Source organism: Paramisgurnus dabryanus, chromosome 11 (assembly GCF_030506205.2).
Source record: "Paramisgurnus dabryanus chromosome 11, PD_genome_1.1, whole genome shotgun sequence".
NCBI classification, from domain to species: Eukaryota; Metazoa; Chordata; class Actinopteri; order Cypriniformes; family Cobitidae; genus Paramisgurnus; species Paramisgurnus dabryanus.
Window position 1 is genome coordinate 4,732,447 of NC_133347.1, and position 20,141 is coordinate 4,752,587.

A 20,141-nucleotide genomic window follows, 5' to 3' on the forward strand; every position below is an offset into this window, starting at 1 on the left:
ATTCACTTAAATTGTATATTTTTAAATTGCAAAGTATTTTTTACAGTGTACTTTAACAAAATACAACAGAAGTAACACAGAACATACAGAAGTTATAAAAAATATAACTTTATTAGATCATGTGATCCATCACATACCCAATGAAAGCATTCACAGATGCTAGCATTAGCTTTGTGCGTAAACATCTCGAGTGATATTTCAAAGTTTACTAGAAAAAGAGCAAGAAATGTTTAAACACAGAATCCACACAAATATCAAATATATTCTCATCTACACTTTCCAAATGCATTTCAGTAATAAATATACAGCCAGTTTTCCCAAATATCTACATCTCATAAACGTTTCTTTCGCTTACTTACATACGCACCACAAAAATGTGAACCTCTTTAAAGTGGTTTAAGTGGGACTGTTTTTTTTCTGCTCAACACATCCCATAATCCCTTGCAGTCTCTTGCATTGCTATAATTATGTTGAAAACCGAAAACAGGGAACTAATACTGTTTTAATAATTAATGAATATAAAAGGAAAAGAGTTGTCTTGCCTTGTCTTGCAGATGAGGTGTGTTGCAGTATTTTATCTTATTATCGAGTCAAACGTAAGACTCTTTTACTGGTCATCACTTGTTTTGTCATACAAAAAGGCATTTCTATGGTTGATCATTAACTTCAATGCTATTTTTTGTTGCTAAACGTTACAATCGATCGGGTACTGCAAAGTTACATGACCGTTTAAACGCACCACAAAATACAAACAGTTCGTTAGCTAGTGAAGAATTGGTTGTGCCTCACATTTCAGCTGCCATCCCAGCCCACAACAGATGTCGGTCCACAACATGCAGATCAGATGTCTTTTAAAACGGAAAGTAAACAGGCAAAATTGCAAGAGACGTGAGGGTATCTCCCTTGACCTTTTGCAAAAAATATACACTCCCCAGAGTAAAGAGATCTAAAATTGGCTTTATGCTGCCATCCTGATGTGAACTTTTTTCTTTTTGGGGGAATGTTTATCCCTTATCTGATTGTTATTCCTTGCTTTTCCCTGATTACTGGACCTCCATTTTCATCGTCATGATACTTTGTCCTCAAACATTTGATGCAGCCCTTGTCAAGACAATCGAAAGTGAGAAACGGAACAACGACTACAGCAGTCTTTATCAAGATGATAAAGGTGAACTTTTACTTTGTCAGGAGCCTGCTGACAAAAGGAGATGACATCATCAGAATGACCCATCCAATAGATGGGCTCTGCCATAGACAGTACGGTTCACACAGCCCTCAATCCTGCCAGCAGGAAAACAGCCGCCTATCCAGTGACTGCAAGGAAGACGAAACATTGTACAGCCCTTAAAAGTGTCAGTCTGTGTACTCCGCTACAATGGACAGCAGTACAGTGATGTCATCTGGCTTTCCTCCTAAGAAAAGAAAAACAGAGAAACTGAAGTGGGGTTTCCATTCAAACGTGAAACGAATCATTCAAAATGCGCAAAAAAAATCCAAATAAGGTGCGTTTCCATCAAGTTGTTTAAGCGAATGACGGTGGTATTGGTAACCTAGTAATCAACAGTAAATAAAACAAGGCACGCTTAGAAAATGGACAATCGGCTAGACAATCAGTCAAGTGGGTTTAATGTGCGCTACATCAGAATTTATTCAGAATTTTCTGTTTTTACATCTCCCATTATTCGAATTTACACTTTTTTTGCTTATTTTCAAGCGAGCGTAAACGTTTTTTTTTTTTTGTTAATTAAGGGATTTTTATTAAAAATTCGGTGTTTCCATCACCCATTTCTTATGCAATAAATTTTTTTATGTTTAGGTTCTATGATTTCACTTTAAATGGCAATAAAACGTTTATTAAGCAGTAATTGAAATGCCTTATTTTCACAAATATCACTTTTTTCATTGGCACTTTACAAATTTGACTGCAAAATCCTCTAAGTACATGCAAGCTTTTATTTGCAAAAACCTCCAAAAAAAATTCAAAACTTTGGACAAGATATAGTAAATGGATGCAAAATCACTTAAGATGCAACTAGAAACATTGCAAATGATGAAAGTCACAATGTAAAAATTAATAAACTGAAGCACACATTAGGGGCGCTGTGATCCACGTCACTGCCACATTTGGGTTGTATTCAGGTCCAAGTACTCACAAGGGACTAGTGGTGTACCGGATCGCAGTTGATCCGTACGAATCACGACCCATGGTTCAGATCGCATGTGATTGGCAAATTAATATGCAAATTTAAATAGGTAAAGTTTATCATTGTGTTTCAAAGGCTTGCAAATGTTGTTAAAAAAATTTAACCACAAAAATGCGTTTAAGTGAGCAGTTTTCTGTACCCATAGATGCACGTGCGGTTGAATGTGTCCGGTTCAGCTCCAATCAGACGTGATCATCCCTATGCCTGTCAAAGATCAGAACTCTTGATGTGTAAACTTTAGAGAGAGTTGCGGTACTGTGTCTTATACTGTAGTCGATTAAAATACATTTGGCGAATAGAGCAATAAAAAACAACATAATTTTCACTTTATGTGGACTATTTATGTCTTCTTCCGAAGCGCCATTTGGAATTCGCCCTCCATCTGTGTATGCGTGCGAGTTTAAGTGCATTTAAAAATGCATACACGGAGAGATGCGTTTCAAAAAGCAAGCGAACACTGAATTTTTCTGTTTTTGACAGGACACATACAAAACAAATTATCTGGAAGTACAGCAGTATTCTTTTTCTAATAAAAACATAAATTTATGTCTTAAGTGTATGTAGAGATTAACGGCAGAAACCAGCTCTGTGATTATCTTAAAGAGACAGTAAACTCAATTAACCCTCTTAAGTCTGTGTCATTAATGTTAATCAAACAACCCAAGACATAGAGAAAATCACTTCTAAAGCTCTAAAAAATAATAATTATATTTAATTTATACGTTAAAGACTGTGTTATTATTCATTTGATTAGATTTATGTACCTAATGCTAATTTTAGACCTTACTTAATGTGCAACTTTGTTCTTTTTTATAAATGTTTGTAATTTCTTAATTTGTTCTTTTTAGATTTTTCCCACCCCTTTTTTGCTAATCCGAAAAAATAATCCGATCCGTGTCTCAAAAACCGTAATATAATCCGAACCGTGAGTTTTGTGATCAGTCACACCCCTACAAGGGACCCAAGTTTGAATGTTATCCACGTTGTTTCATGCGCTGTCATTTATCCAATTCATCCTTTGGCATTTAGAGGACTTTGCAAAAAAATTGACAAGGATTCAGCCAACAAACCGGTATTTCTAAATGGCATGAGGCCGGGATTAAAGGGATAGTTCGGCCAAAAACGATATTAAACCCATGATTTACTCACCCCCAAGCTGTCCGAGTTGCATATGTCCATCGTTTTTCAGACAAACACATTTTCGGATATTTTAGAAAATATTTTAGATCTTTCTGTTCATTAAATGTAATGTCACGGGGTCCAGCAATAGTCCACGACCTTCAAGTCCAAAAAAGTGCGTCCATCCTTCACAAATTAAATCCAAACGGCTCCAGGATGATAAACAAAGGTCTTCTGTGGGTAATCCGTGCGGTGTTGTTGTAGAAATATCCATATTTAAAATGTTATTAACGTTATAAACTACCTTCCGGTAGCGCCGCCATCTTAGACTCAGGAGAGAGTATTAGCGTAGTGTACGCACTTTTCTTAGTGACGTATGACAAATTCGGAGGGCGGGGGCACAGAGCAGCAGCAGAGAAACTCTGTACGCTGCGTAAGCTCTCATCCTGAATGCGGATCACTCCAAGATGGCGGCGCTACCGGAAGGTAGTTTATAACGTTAATAACATTTTAAATATGGATATTTCTACAACAACACCGCACGGATTACCCACAGAAGACCTTTGTTTATCATCCTGGAGCCGTTTGGATTTAATTTGTGAAGGATGGACGCACTTTTTTGGACTTGAAGGTCGTGGACTATTGCTGGACCCCGTGACATTACATTTAATGAACAGAAAGATCTAAAATATTTTCTAAAATATCCGAAAATGTGTTTGTCTGAAAAACGATGGACATATGCAACTCGGACAGCTTGGGGGTGAGTAAATCATGGGTTTAATATCGTTTTTGGCCGAACTATCCCTTTAAGCGGAGTTGACGGTATTTAATAAAAGTATAATACATGCCAAGTTCATTTGGTTAATATCATCATCTAATTTTTCCAAGGATGTGGCGTTTAGCTGCTTTTACATCTGAGCTCCTCATATATTGCTAGATCATATTAGCTAATGCATTAATAATGAAACCTTATTGCACAGTGTTACCAAAAGAAGTGATTACAATGGCACGACTTACCTCTGACATTCAAGCCGTTATCGCAGGCAAACTGTGCAAAAGGGGACATGTAATTGGGGTCATATGCTAGAACGTGGGCCTGTTCAGCAATACTCTTGGCCGTTTGCTGGATGCTTTCATAGTTGGTATTCTAGGAACAAAGCAAAATATTAGACTCACCAGAAAATAGAAAGAGAACTTGGCTGTTGCAAGCCCAGAAATTCAGATACCTTGAGCTTTTTGAGTTCTTGTAAGATCATGTAGTCCGGCATATTATCAAAGAGACCGTCTGTAGCCGTGAGTATGATGTCACCCAACTGGACGTCAAAGGACGAGCTATCTGCAGCCTCCGGGCTGTGAGAAACAAGAGAGCACCGTCACATTACTTTCCACATTAAGCTTTGCTGCTAATACGGTCAACGTTGCTAATTATAAGCAGAACTTTGTTGATCAAGCCTTTACAGATTTTGCAGTTTGCACATCTCACACAGAGTTAATAATATTAGCCATCATTATATCACCTTTTCCTGCAAGTTAATTAAAGACTAGTGGTCTAAGTTAGCACAAACCTTTACAGTGGACCTTTTACAAGACTGCATAAAGTAATTATAATTCAAATGACTAAACAAGTAACCGTTCTTCTTTTGGAGAATGCCTAAATGTATATAGAAACTAAATTATCGCATTGCTGTTAGCAGACCAAATCACAGAGCAAGAGTTGAAAGCAACAGTGACAGTTTCGATCTAAGAAGCTTATGGCTTGATCCTCATTACAGCATAAGAAAACATCAGGTGTGAAGCACCATGAACTTTTCCAGGAAGTCTGGAGCAGACGCTCCGAACGCTGGCTCTAGGAATACACTGGCTGTCCATCTCGCAGTCAGTGCCAGCCAAGCTGACCTCAGGTCATGTCCTCTAAACATGACACTCGGTTTGAAAACAGAGGAAAAACAATGCGTAGGAAGTTTAAACATTATTAAAGCCTTCAAACTCTTTAACCTTTAAAGCACTTCTTCAATGAGCTTCCCTTTCAGACAGAGAAGCAGATAAGAGTGAGATTTACACAGGCCATCCTGAGGTTGTCTGCACTAGCTTGGTTACCACGATTATCTGACCGGACACAGCTGATACATTGTATCAGGAAAAATGCACAACCTCCAGTGAGTGAAAACTGGTGCTTTTAAACTTTATCGAAAAGCAGATTTTATTGCACTATTCTACACAACAAAATTAAAATAGGTAAACCAAATGCTAAAAAATATAAATTAATAAATAGTATATTTGTTTGCACATTTAGGCTACTTACAACAACTATAAATATATTGCATCTAACAAAATTTTAGCTGATTTTAGAGTTTTATGCAGATGAATAGGACTGGGTATTGTGACCAATTTGGCGATTCAAATCTTATTTAAAGGGTTTCGATTAAATATCATTTAGTTATCAGCATTTCATTAAAAATATTAGTTCCGCAGACATGGTCTCCATATTTAAATATAGATGCTGGTAAACTTAGCTATATCGCTGAAATACACATTCATATTTGCCTACATTGGCTACTGTGATCTTCCACCATGATCATCTGTCTATTTTTTATTTAGTTTCAAGCGTAAAGATAATAAGAGTACAGATAATATTCACATCCACTGAACTACAGAGGAATTGACTCAGGGATTTCCAAAATCGAAATTGTTTAATTAAATTGAAGATCGAATAATCAAATATTTTTACTTAGCCTAAAACTAGAAGTATGGTTCCGTTTTTACGCAGACGTGAAGGGTCTGCTCACAGTGGGCACGTGTAGGGGTGTGCCGGTTTCAGAATTGGTGATGACGGTTATGACGTGAGTCAAATGTGACGGTTCATAACATAACCGTCTGTGGGGGGCGTTTTGCTCGTTTAAATGCTTGTGGATTGACGCGAAAGTGTCATTTTACCATAAAATCATGAATGTGATTCCAAGTGTGTTTTAAGCAGTAATGACTTTAAGCAATTTAACAGAAAGCAATGAAATATTTAAAAACACAATGTTGACAGAAGACTGCGCTGTCACTCTCTGCTCAGAATAAATGAATCCTCTCTCATCTATTTTGATAACCTTCAGAGAAACAGATTTAATTGTGTCTATATCTGTCATTACATGGACCAGAATGTGGGTTAAAAAGCGTCTTGAAGAGGTTTTGCTCATAAATGCATGTAAAGCAAAGTAATATGAACTTGAGATTTTTATACTGTTACTAAACTGCACAGTATGCGCAGCAAACGCAGCCGACAATGGCCACGCGCGGCAAACGCTCTCCACATACAGTACGCGCTGTTCAGTGCTCACACTTGCGAAGTAAACCGGCGTTTAAGACACTGATTAGCTACTTGCTCTACGTTTATTTAAAATTAACAGCAAGACAAGCAGTGAATGTGCTTTCAGGAGAGTTAGTAGATTAGCATGGGAGAATTTGAACTTGAAAAGCGGAGTGTACTGACGTCTTTCCGCGGTTAAAACAACATTCCTTCTTATGGTCATTCATGTTTATTTGATGCTATAAATTAACTAGAAGGAAGAGATGATTTGAAAGGTGAGACTTTGTTTAATATGTTTAATCTCAAAAGTAACCGAAAAGTAACCTGGTCTGTCCTGTATGTCAGCACGTTGTCAGTGTCTGCTCCGCTCTGTATTTTTCACTGCGTGAGAACATGATGGGGCGTATAACACAGACTGTTAACAATTGTTTTAAATAGTATTTAAAAATTCTGTATGATACATTTTTTTTTATATTTTAATAACACGGTTTTGCCGGTTATAGAGTTCTAATGACGGTGTTCAACTATAACCGTCGGTCTCACGGTTATATAATGACCGTCACAGCCCTAGGCACGTGAGCAGAACAATGGCCCATTTTGAGATCATCCTATCGATCTCAGTAAGTTTACTCATTTATATATTTGTTCGGTTTTTACTCATTTATGACAAGTCACTTGATTGGTGGATGAAAAGAAGCAAGGGCAACACTGTCATGACCGCAACCTTCTTAAAACTGATGCCATTAATCCGAGCGCGTCATTAAAACCCAGGCGCTCTAACTGTGCGTTCACAGCATCCGCGGTAGAGGCGGCAAAAACACGCTATTCGCACGTAGTTGGACGCTTGAACATTTTGAGATGACTCACTTCATGCGCGTCAAATTCTAATCATAGGGAGGTGCTTCTGCAACTCCGCTTGCTCCATGTAATCACATCACAACTAGGGCAACCTCCTGATTGGTTAACGCAGGGCAAATAGTTCAAATTTTTCAACTCGCATATTTCCCACGGCAACGCTCAATTTGCGTCATTCGCGCCACAGGATGTCTATTTGCGTCTTTGCATTGACTTAACATGTAAATCACACGCCTGTTCCGCGTCTAGTTTGAATGCCACATAAAATTTTCTGCGTGCCAGGGATAAGGAACAACGCACTTGCTGGTTTTAACCTTCTGCGTGCTAACAACCTCTCTAGTACAAGGAAATGTCAGAGCCATGCGTATTACAAGCTTGTGTGCAAGAAAGTGTCTAAATCATGTGTATTACAAGTTCAAGTGCTAAAAGGAGTCCATGCCGCGCTCATTCAGGTCCGAGCAAGAGTCCAAGACACGTGCTTAAGTCCAGGTACGTGCGAAAAGGAATCCGCATTACAAGCTCTCTCGTGCAAAGTGAAGTCCACAAACCCTTCATGCGAGGAAAAGCATGCAATGCGTATGTTAATGTGAAACTATGATGATAATAATAATAACTTTCACCAATTATCGTCACGAAAGCCTGCTATTGGCGATATGTCTGATGATCGTCGATACATGATACTATCATCCATCGGCACAACGGCAGATTTGTGTGACCATGCACACTTTGTATGCGTAGGTAGAGCAGAATGTAGTATTTAGCCAAGGAGATGCATTACATTTGGTCGCAATGCACATGTGTACATGAATGAAAACTATACTTTGCAAGGCCTTGCATTCGACTTTGCACGTGCGCGTACGTTCGTGTACACATCAAAAAACAAACTATACTCCGGGGTTTTCAGAGGCAGGTTAGCGCATACACAGTTTTTTTGTCAAATAAGGAAATCCAAAGGTGCAAGCAAACAGAGAGCGTTATTTACCCTACACTTCCTAGTTGTACGCTGCAGTTTGCACACTGAGAGACTCATTTCTCACCTACAGGGACCGATAATCCAGTCAAGTTAATACCCTTAAACTCTCAGGGTGACGTCCTAATCACACTCTTATACTGTCAGGAGGGAGATACCATCTCACATGAGTCCAGACAGAGACCAGAGACTGACAGAAAATTCATATAACAAAAGAATTGGCCCTACCTATCACTGAGGACAGAGCCTTCTGCCTCTGGAGGGGCAATAGATAGCTGGAAAGGTGTGTTGAAGTAATGTTGTTGTTCATCAGAGCGGTGGACCACTTCACCTCCTCTGACAACCAGAAACCCAGAGTCTCCCAGATTGGCTGTGTGTAGCTGATGACTCTGTCTGTCCAGCACTACGATACATGCGGTACTGCTTCCTGAAAACAAGATGAGTAACAATTAGTCACATAATAGACATCCTGATGCATTTGTTCCAGAGAAATACACCAAAACAACAGGGTGTAATATCAGGGCACAGTGTTTCCCATACATAGGCTCTACTTGGGCGCTGCGCCCAGGTAAATTGCGACCCGCCCAAGTAAAAAAAATCACTTTACGAATTTCCGTATTTCTGAACTCGACTGGATGACCCGTGTTTTGGAGAGAGAGAGAGAGAGAGAGCGCGAGAGAGAGAGCGAGAGAGAGAGGTGGGGGTCGGGTGACCGTGAAGATGATGCACGCGTCATAAACTCATCATCCAGCGCGGCAAACTGGATCAACTGCAGCAGCACATACGGAGCAGCCAGGGAACACACTGCGACCAAAATGGTCGCATATGCTTATGTGCATATGTGTTTATAGCATCTAAGTTGGCTTCATTTTGCGTGCAAGCACGTTGTGTCTCTCCGGTTGAGTGTCCGTTCACGTGCTCTCTGTTTCTCAATGAATTGGGCGCGACGCGAAGCAACCTCAGTGTCACATTGTATCCTTTATGTTTCTGAACTTGAGCAGAGTTTTACCATTAGAGGTCTTTCTTCACTGAGGACGCGGGACCCGTACGGTTCCGAGTTTATATTTTAAATGGTCAGATGGGTCCGGGTCGGTCCTAGTTCATTACTTCGGGTCCCAAGTCTGATTAATATTGTGTGTAAAACCTGAGTCGATCGGAGAACGGCCGTGAGCGCTACCGCGCTAAAGCTCGAGTGCTGTTTTAGCGTGCCTCCGGTTTATATGGCGATAGCAACTGGCTCTTGTCACGACCACGCGCCGCTTCATTTTCTTTATCCCATTTTTTAATAGTCTTACTATTAATAGACAATATCTTTACTAAAATCTAAACCGTTTGCACAGAGATTGTAGCAAAAAGCAGTGCTAATACTGAATGAGCAAAGCTCTAGCTGACTCAGGATATAAAAAACGCAAAGCTTTAATGTAAAGTCTGTCATCGGGACAGCACAGCAAGTAGACTTTTAAATCTGAAATAATTAGTGGATTAAGCTTTTTTAAATCGGCAAAAGAGAAATAGAAAGCAGTAAAAGTGCCTATCTTATAGAAGTTATTACCATTATAACATCAGTCACATTTATAATCTATAGACCTGCACTGTCTATATAGGCTATAGTATACATAGTATTGTATATAATTGAGTTTGATAAAAGGGGTCATCAAATTGCTTCATATATCAGTGCAAAAACATCAAGTTTTTTCGTGGTGCTTTGACAAACAGTGTCAGCTTTGTTTATGGCAAAAAAAGTTTGGGGTGGTTAGATTAATGAACTATAATGTGAAATTAATATGAATGTTTTATAAATCAAAGTATTGTGTTGTGTCACACATTATTAGTTCTTTGTTACATGTATAGTAGACCATTTTTTGTCTGTGGATAATAATGATTGCCCTTTTCACCAGCTACCACCACAAGTAAATTTCAGATCTGTGGGAAACACTGGGGCAAAATGCTATTTACAGCAATGCTTTAGGCAATGTACTGTAGGTGATTTGAGAAACATTTTAGTTATGCTGGTTGAAAGTCTCCTAACATCCTCATCGCAATTACCATGTTAAAGGGGTCATAGGGTGAAAATCTGACTTTTCCATGTTTAAGTGCTATAATTGGTTCCCCAGTGCTTCTAGTAACCTAGAAAATGTGAAAGAGATCAACCCAGTAACTTAGTTTTGGTAAGCAATTCTCTACAAGCATGTAAAAAATTAGGTTGTTCAGATTTCACCTGTTTTGTGATGTAGGTAGCAAGGTGAATTACAATAATACCGCCCCTTAATCTGAACTATCCAACTACGGCACTGCCATTTAGTGCAGAAAGAACGAGAAAAATAATTGACAGCACAATTGAGTTTCTATTGCAACAAACCACCATCATTGCGATCAGTGTTTGCATTTCATCCGCTCATTTGTATTTTAAAGGACACACCCAAGAACAGCACATTTTTGCTCACACCTACAAAGTGGCAATTTTAACGTACTATAATAAATTATCTGTGAAGTATTTTGAGCTAAAACTTCACATATGCACTCTAGAAACACCACAGACTTTTCATAATATGACCCCTTTAAGTTGTCTACATGTATTTTTATAAATATGTCTCGTCTGTGAAAGGCGTAGGACCAAAAAATGTACGAAACATTTGTTCCTCTGCAAATTTGTTTTTGCATACCACTGCGCGCCCTGTTCACGCAGACATAATCAGTGCGTTCGCGTCTGCTGTGTACACAGAGGCAGAATGGCAAGCGATTTCAATGGAGTATGGGATCGTAAGGCTAAAGGCTAGCAGGCTAAAGTTAGCATTTTTCAAAATCGGCCATTGCAACTTTAAGATCTCTGACATGCAGTCAATTTTATGCCAATAATAATGACTTGTCCCCAAGTTTTTAACAATAAACAAAAATCATGTTTGCAATAATGTAAGTGCACGACCGTAAATTAGATTTTGTTTGTTTTAGGACTGCATAACGATTAATCGCAACTAATAGTTTGCAGAATAAATGTTTATGTGCGTGTACTGTAAGGCTGACTTCTTTTAGTCGAGGTTTCAACGATTAGATTCGAAGAGGTCTGATTCGACTATGAACCTCATAGGGAAGTGTTATGTAACCAATGAGCAGCAGCACACTACAGGTCTGGTATACAGCGTCCGCTCTGTGAATAAGGGAGCTGCAGCCAAAAACGCAGGTGGCTTTATTATAAACTAACTGAACACTTGATTTTTACCTGGACATTAAGATATGAAAGTTTTTCATCAACAGTATCTGCGTGAAACATTATAAACATTGAAAATCACGTCCACTATGTTGCAGAGAGTCCACTTAATTAACGGCTTTTCGTTCAGTCCGCTTGAGCTAAACATTTTTGTTCTGTAATTTTTTACTCGCATAGGCTATATTTCTACATATTTTTCACCAAGTAACACTCGGATATAATGTAAGTTGTTTTGTAATGCAAGTTCATTTTAACTTGTTCTGAAACGAAGACAAATCTTTCTGACTAAAAATGATCTATCCAGCTTAATTTAGCCAAAATAATGATTTATTCGTTTTCATACTTTATAGATACATATTAATTTATCTACTAATATACTATTGAAAATGCCATAAATAAATATTCATTGCCTTCTGTACAGGTCTTAATTTTAATTTCTTTAAGACACTGCTTTGTTCTGTATTTACCGATGCTCTGTAAATTTGCACTTAAAAGCCTTCTTGTTAAGAAATTGTTCTTTAATTTATTTTTGTTTTAAAAAATATATATATTTAGCTGTAGTATAGCTTGTTAATCTTTTTCTCGTAAGGGGAAAGACATGTAGCCAACCCTGCTTCTACACCGGTGCACCTCGTTGTTCTGGATTTAAATGATAATTTAATTTTATTAAATGAAGGAGGTTAAACCGCATAGCGCTAGTGAGTCACACAAAATCACTGCAAGGGAAATTACTTAAAAAAAAAAAAAGGTTTGACTATCAGTCGACTACAGCAAAATCTAACGACTCAGATTCCTTAAATCCTTCGTCGAAAACAGCCCTAGTGTACTGTGTATTATAATTATGTATATATAAACACACGCACACACACGTATGTATTATTTTAAGGGAAAAAAAATATATATATATATATATGTAAATAGAAACTTTTATTCTGCATACGATTAGTTGCAATTAATTGTTATGCAGCAGCCCTAAGTTGTTATATAAACTGGTTGTTTTAAAGTTGATTTTTTTCAGGGGTACAGCAATGCCACCGATGCTCTAAAAACAGAACATTCCTTTGAAAAAGGCCAAACCCCAAAAAACATGATAGCTTTGTATCTGAACAGAGTTTGTACAACAATCTAAACTATTTTGACCCAGCAGACTATTTTATCTGTGACTCATTCGGCCTACAGCCCGTTTTTAAGTGCAATGACTAATTTCTGTCAAATGTAGTTCAGTTACAGCTTTGATCTCATGCTGGAATAAGCTGTGCCCTTCCCAAAACCAATTTCCTTTCCAAGTTCTCCTCTTGAATGGCACAAACTGTCCTGGAACATAGTATCATACCACAGGGTTTCACCGTGTCGGTGTATACGGTCTCACATGTTGGTGCACGCAGAGATAAAAAAAATCAGTGCACATGAAAATACCTTTAGCGGAAACAGCAGACAGACGCTGAATATTCATATCAATGTGTACATAAACTCTCATAAAGAGAGATTACCCACCTAAAATTATTTCCAACCATGAAATTGGGAACTACATATAATATTCCAAAAAGAAAGCAATGAAGCTTCTTTAATTGTAGTTTGCATCCTTTTCAAGTTATATTACTGAAACTGAAACAAATATATTGGATTTTATGTCCTTTATTCACTGCATATATTCGCATCATCAGACTTCAAGCACCCTTTTAGGCAACATAACATTGAATGACAAACAAATTCAATTTCAGATCTAAAAAAATTATTTACAGGGACGTAAATACACAATATAGTATAGTAGCTGTGTGCTCACCTAACAGCGGTACTTTGTTCTGTAGTAGCTCATAGTAGCTGGTGGTGAGGATTCCCACAGGATTGCTCGGCACAAATCGTCCTTCTTTAACCAGACGTTCACACGTCCTCATGAGGGTCCCAGAGAACTGAGAGGGATCAACACCGTAATCACGCCAGCCACCCACTCCATCAGCTACACCTGTATGTGTTTAAAACAAACATAATGAGCTCAATTACTAAAATAATAATAATAATAATAATAATAATAAGTTTCATTATGTCAGTGGTTCTTAAACTATTTGGAGTGTGCCCCCTATGTATAGGGTGCCTCCCTTCACACCTCCCCCCCAAAGAAAATTTGTGACGTAAATCAAATGGTAGCTATATTTTTCAGTGGTTTGATAACACAGAATTTATAATAAAGTTATGTACTTTATAAATGTCATAAAACTGGTCCACCCCTGCCAGTGATGGCGGGTCAATGTATATCCAACTCGCACCCGACCAACATTTTCAACTAACCTGCCCACAACTCGGACCGCCAAAAAAAAAAATGTGTGTGTATTAGAGATGCTAAACAATTAATCGCGATTAATCGTTAGCAGAATAAAAGTTTTTGTTTACATCACATATGTGTGTAAACTGTGTATAATAAATATGTATATATATAAATATGAACACATTCATGTATAATTTTAAGAAAAAAAAATGTATATATTAAGTATTTATATTTATATATAATATAAATTATACATAAATATACAAATGTATATACACATGTAAACATTTCTAAAACATATACATGCATGTGTGTACATTTATTTATACAAAGTTATTATACACAGTTCACACACATATGATGTAAACAAAAACTTTTATTTTGCTAACAATTAATTGCGATTAATTGCCATATATATATACTTTTTTTTTCGGTCCGAGTATATATTGTATCCGACCCGCTTCCTGGCCCGCTTTTTTAAAGTAGTAATTGTTTAAAATAGTTAATTGCCATCTTTATTTCAAACGACCCGAATATCATTAAAAATATTTTTGGGTGACTCGTAACCGCAGGTGACCGACCACTAGCACCCGCTCATTTTGGATCAACCCGCACAACACTGGCCCCTGCCACAATCTGGCATCCCCCAGTTTGTAGTCATCAAATGCTGCAGAGCATTAAATGAAAATAACAAAGTACAAACACACTGCATCAATACTTATCTGTAGTAAATCAACTCTGACATTGGTTTACTCACAAACAGGAAATGGACTATGAAAAGATTGTAAAAGGTTTTGGGACAAAGACCCTGCAAAACTTCAGATCAGATATACTATCAAAACAAACACTGTCACTCGCTAATTTATTCAACCACAGTATTTCATAAAAAACAAATACTGTTTAAGGAATTAAAAATATTTGTATAATTTATAAATAAAGTGTTTCTCAGTTGCCTTGGAAATCAAAACTAAAAGCAAACACATGGCCTACACCCCAAAAAGAGGTCATGTGCATTATCCAAATCAGTCAAAGCAGACAGGGAATTTTCCTACTAGGCCCTCCCAATGTTCCTTCTGACAGACAATGAGCAGGAACCCTCGTTTGTGACCATACATGGCAAATCTTCTAGTATTGACCTGTATCCTCTTGTGATCACGCCTCTTAAAGTACAGATGGGAGTTTTTGTTAGCCTTTAGTTAAAGATTGAATTGAAACCTCAGTACCTGCTTCTTAAAGTCATTTTAGACTTTCACTTATATTTTAGCTTGAGGACGTAGGAAGGTTCGTTTTTACTTTCTACAAGACGCGTTGAATTGCTTTCCAAGTAGGTCTTGACTAATGTGATTAGACCTGGTTATATGTTATTTAATAAACATTAATAAGGTTAAATCTTACAGAAGGAATTGAAATGGTAACCAATTTGCATTCTTCATAAAACCTGTTCTGCTTTCAGCGGTATCTATGACATCACTCTGATCACTTTACGTAGGGCTGCACGATAAATCGCATGCGATCGTCATGTGCATCTGACTTAAGCATTTACTAAACAAAGCCGTAGTTCACTGACAAGCTGGGCCATATCACATACATACTGCAGGCAATACGTCCGCGATAATTAATGCGAAATTGCCCCGATTGTCAGTGAACTACGGCTTTGTTTAGTAAATGGTGCTCCATCTGAAAGCAGGTGATTGCGATTTACTACTAATGAAGGTACCAGCTTTACTGACGAGATGCGCATGACAATCACATTTTATGGTCCAGCCATACAACAAATGTATGACATCAAAGTATCGCAAGAATGATTCGAAAGCATAAATTACGTCAGATCTAAAAGGTGGTGCATGTAAATTTTTGTGGCATCTAGTGGTGAGATTGCGAATTGCAACCAACAGTTCACCCCTTAATTTCAAAGCGCATATGGTAGCCGCCACATGACAAACATAATGTCGTCTGAGATAGGGGTGGGCGATAAACCGGTAGACAAAATTAACCGGTAGAAATTTGTCAACCGGTAGAGATTTTGGACTATCGTTTCTATCGAGGTTACGTGCCCACGTCACGCTCCTGTGCGTGTGGTCGCGAAAACGTAACGTTTGTACACGTATTTAAGCACTGCAGTTTTAAAACAAGTTATTTTAAGCCATTGAAACACAGACAACAGATCTGTATGCGTGCGTTCTTTCTGTGTGTCAGGAGCGGACAAGTCGTGCAACCGCTGCTCTTTCTGTCTGTGAGGAGCGCGCAAGTCGCGCGACCTCTGCTTATTAAGCTCGTGAGCATTTTTCCCGCTTTATTGGCCTTAAATACACATATGCGTCAAAATTCCCGTCTTTGCAAGCATCATCATAAACACGACCAGTAAGGTCTTAAGAGAAAGTAAACAGCTAAAAGAGAAAGCGCATGTGTAACAGTGTATTGGATCCGGACTTTGGTCTTAAAGGGGAAGTTACCTAATTTTGCTCCTGTCTGTCACTCGTGTTAATCAAACAGCATTGAGAAAAAAATCTCTCACTGCTCCTGATTAAATCACTTTTCTACCTTAAATAAAAATATATATAGGCCTATACATACATGCATAATTATTCATTATCATTCTTATTGACTGTGTATCTTCAGAGCTTGAGTTTTGTTTGTTTTTATCTTCTTTCTATGCTTGTATATGTTTTTTGTGAGAATTATGAACATTTCTATGGTATTAAAGATTTAAACCTTATTAAAACATAAAAAACTCTACCGTGATACATATCGTTATCATGATATAAAATTAATCCTATCGTGATAGAAGATTTTGGTCATATCGCCCACCCCTAGTCTGAGACAATGTAGGGACGAAACACGCTCAATAGGACAGTTTGTCTATTTAGGGCTACTGTAGAAACATGACTGCTACTTCTTTGTAAGTGTACCCGCGGTGTATGTAGATAAAAATGTCTCATTCTAAGGTAATTAAACAGTACAGTTCATTATGTAAAGTCTTTATACTTCACTGATAATTTAGTTTTGTATATTATATCACATTTCTGCCAAGAGATCCTTTTAAAAGATACACAATGCACCTTTAAGGTGCTTTTTGAAATGTCTTTAATAATATTGATAATGTAATCCCATTTTTAATATTTCATTAACATGCATTTTTTCACCATTGTGCGTTAATACAACTGTCCAAACAGACACGCCCACTTTTCCATCAGAATAATAAGTTAAAGCAATTCTTGTTCTGTTAAGACTCTTTTTATATTACTATTTTGATGACAGCTGGTTAGCCTCGTGCAATATTCTGTATTGCAAGTTTGATGCATACAATTAAAACGCTTTAGTCATAATGTTGAAAAAAGTAGCTAAGTAAAAACAATGTGTCAATATTTAATTAATGAGACTTAAAATGTTGTTTGTTAAGGGTAAAGTATCATAATCAGGGATGCATAACGATTAATCGAGATTAATCTATAGCAGAATAAAAGGTTATGTTTACATCATATATGTGTGTGAAATGAACTGTGTATAATAATTATGTTTATATAAATATGCACACATTCTAATTTTAAGAAAAAACATATATTTATATATAAAGTATTTATACATAAATATACAAATAAAAACATTTCTTAAATATATACATGCTTGTGTGCATTTATCTATACAAAGATATTATACACAATTCACACACATATATGATGTGAACAAGAACTTTTATTCTGCTATAGATTAATCGTGATTAATCGTTATGCATTCCTTATCATAATTATAACTTTATTAAATGTAGCTCTTTTTTTAGAGCAGTACATTAGCAGTGCAAAGGTCATGGGTTTGATTCACAAGGAACACACATAGGCTACAGATAAAATGTATAACTTTACATTGTTTAAAAGTCGCTTTACCAAATGCACGCCCTACAGTCATTTAATAATGTGATATTACTTACACCACGTGAAGTTTTTTTATATTTATATAGATGCAAAAAAAACACAGATGAAGATAATAACATAACAGTGAAGAAAATAAGAGTGCAGTAAGCTGGGAAAAAGACAACACGTGAAGTCTGACAGCAGCGAGAGCGTGTATCTACGCATTTGCGGTGGTGACGTCAGAGCCGATTCTCGAGTATCGAATCGACTGAACCCAGTTATTGTACAAATTAACAATTTACAGCCTCCTATAATCATTCCCATTTGTACCACTCACCTAACACATCGGCAGATCTGTGTCGCGCTATAAAACACGCGTCATCCCCATAACACATGCCCTTCTTTAAGATCCCCTTCCGAAAATCCTTTCCGAAGCCGCAGCTGGCGGACACGAGGCTGTAGTCGCGGCTGTCGGTTTGAGAGAGTCCGCCGATGACCGCCCGTGCCACGAGTCTACCGTACGAGAGAACGGACAACATCATCCCCGGGCTCTGCTGCAGGGGCAGTACGGCAATAACAACAGATCCACGCTTCCAGATGACGTCTGAAGATTCGCAAAGCTGTTTATATTGTCACAATCTTATAAAAACGTCCGACTTAAAGAGAAATCGCGCGTCTTTAGGCTCGCGATAACATCGCTATAGTAATCGATCAGATTATCCACGGTTTACGAAACTCTTTCTTTTCGTGCTGCTGAGCCCCATTGCTGTCTGCGCGCGCTCGCGTCGGCTCGTGAACTGCTGTGCTGAAGGCCGCGCACCGACAAGTCTTGTGACTGCTCTGACGTCACGCGCGGTGTTACGCAACCCGCGAACCTTTAATGGAGAGCTTTTAAGCATACCGCAAAGGCTGTAGGGTTTATTTATTACATTTTATATAAACTTTAATTATGATGCATTAAATTTGTGAAATACTTTAAATTTACTAAAATCATCTTAGTTTTGTATTATTCTGTTAATCTATTATTGTATTAAAATCTGGAAATAATAGAAACATGTTGTGCATATTTATTAACTGGCATTATATTATATATGTCATCTGAATGTCAAAAAGTGTCCCAATTTGCCGGAACTCACCCTTTATAGTGATATACAAATAACTATTTACTATATTATTTACAACATTACACTGTTTTTTTTAGAAGGGACAATTGATCAAATGTGTCAGGTCACATCAGGACATGAACTTTCAAACCTCTGGTTTAGGGCCAGGCTACTAGTTTATTTACATGTGCTAGAGTTGAACTTCAGATACTGGTATCAAACTTCATAGAAACAAAACTACTTATTTAGAGTCAGTAAGGTAAGTTAATTTTAAATATGTTGGCTCAAAAGTCTAAAGCCATACACATTATGCATCATTTTGGTGATAATATCAGATTGTGTTAGCAATGTGATATACGTTATTGGTGTAGTAGCTAATGAGACTTTTTCATTTTAAACTGAATTGAGCACTGAATTATGTTTTTTTTTTTACTAAATGAGGTTGGTATGTATGAAACAAATGTAAGTGAGATTGTTGCAGTCTAGTAATTCTTTGCTGTCATCTAGTGGTTGTATAGGTGCATTACAGTTTTAAGACACATAAGATGCATTTAATTGGCTGAATTACACGAAACAGACTTTAAGCAGATTCATAAGTTTATCTTTTCCAAGACCCAATGGCCTACACTGTAAAAAACTGTAATTTTACGGAATTTAACCGTATTATTAAACAGATTTTCCAAGTTTTTTTGAAATACAGTTAAAATGAAATAATTATAGAAATATAGTGTCTGCAAATGTATATCCACTGTAAAATCACATGAAAAACACGTCAGTATGCCTCTTTGTTATGAGCCTTCCACATCAATTACATTTAAATGTTTAGAGTCTTGATCTTTGTGTGTATATATATATATATAAATATATGATATGATATATATAGTGCTGGGAAAAGATTAATCGCATTCAAAATAAAAGTGATTTTTTTGCATAATATATGAGTGTGTGGTGTGTGTAATTATTATGTATATATAAATACACACACATTCATGTATGTATTTAAGAAACATTTACATGTGTATATATATTTATGTTTATTTTTATATATTCTATGTTATATATAAATAAATAAAAATTTTATATAAATTAAAATATCTGAAATGACTATATGTATGTGTGTGTGGCTAAATATACATAATAATTACACTTAGTACACACACACACACGCACACGCACACGCGCACGCGCACGCGCACGCGCACGCGCACGCGCACACGCACACGCACACGCACACGCACACGCACACGCACACGCACACGCACACACACACACACACACA

At 37.3% G+C, this 20,141-nt stretch overlaps 1 protein-coding gene across 1 annotated transcript; it reads right to left on the minus strand.

The window, feature by feature from the left end:
• Window positions 1-88: 88 nt before the first annotated feature.
• On the minus strand, window positions 89-18,568 carry pptc7a (protein phosphatase targeting COQ7 a). The gene is made up of 6 exons (XM_065248256.2): window positions 18,097-18,568; window positions 13,432-13,611; window positions 8,672-8,870; window positions 4,550-4,673; window positions 4,341-4,470; window positions 89-1,412 (listed from the first exon to the last, which is right to left on the minus strand). The coding sequence occupies exons 1-6, from the start codon at window positions 18,299-18,301 to the stop codon at window positions 1,354-1,356; spliced, it is 897 nt and encodes a 298-aa protein (XP_065104328.1). The 5' UTR covers window positions 18,302-18,568; the 3' UTR covers window positions 89-1,353.
• Window positions 18,569-20,141: the final 1,573 nt, after the last annotated feature.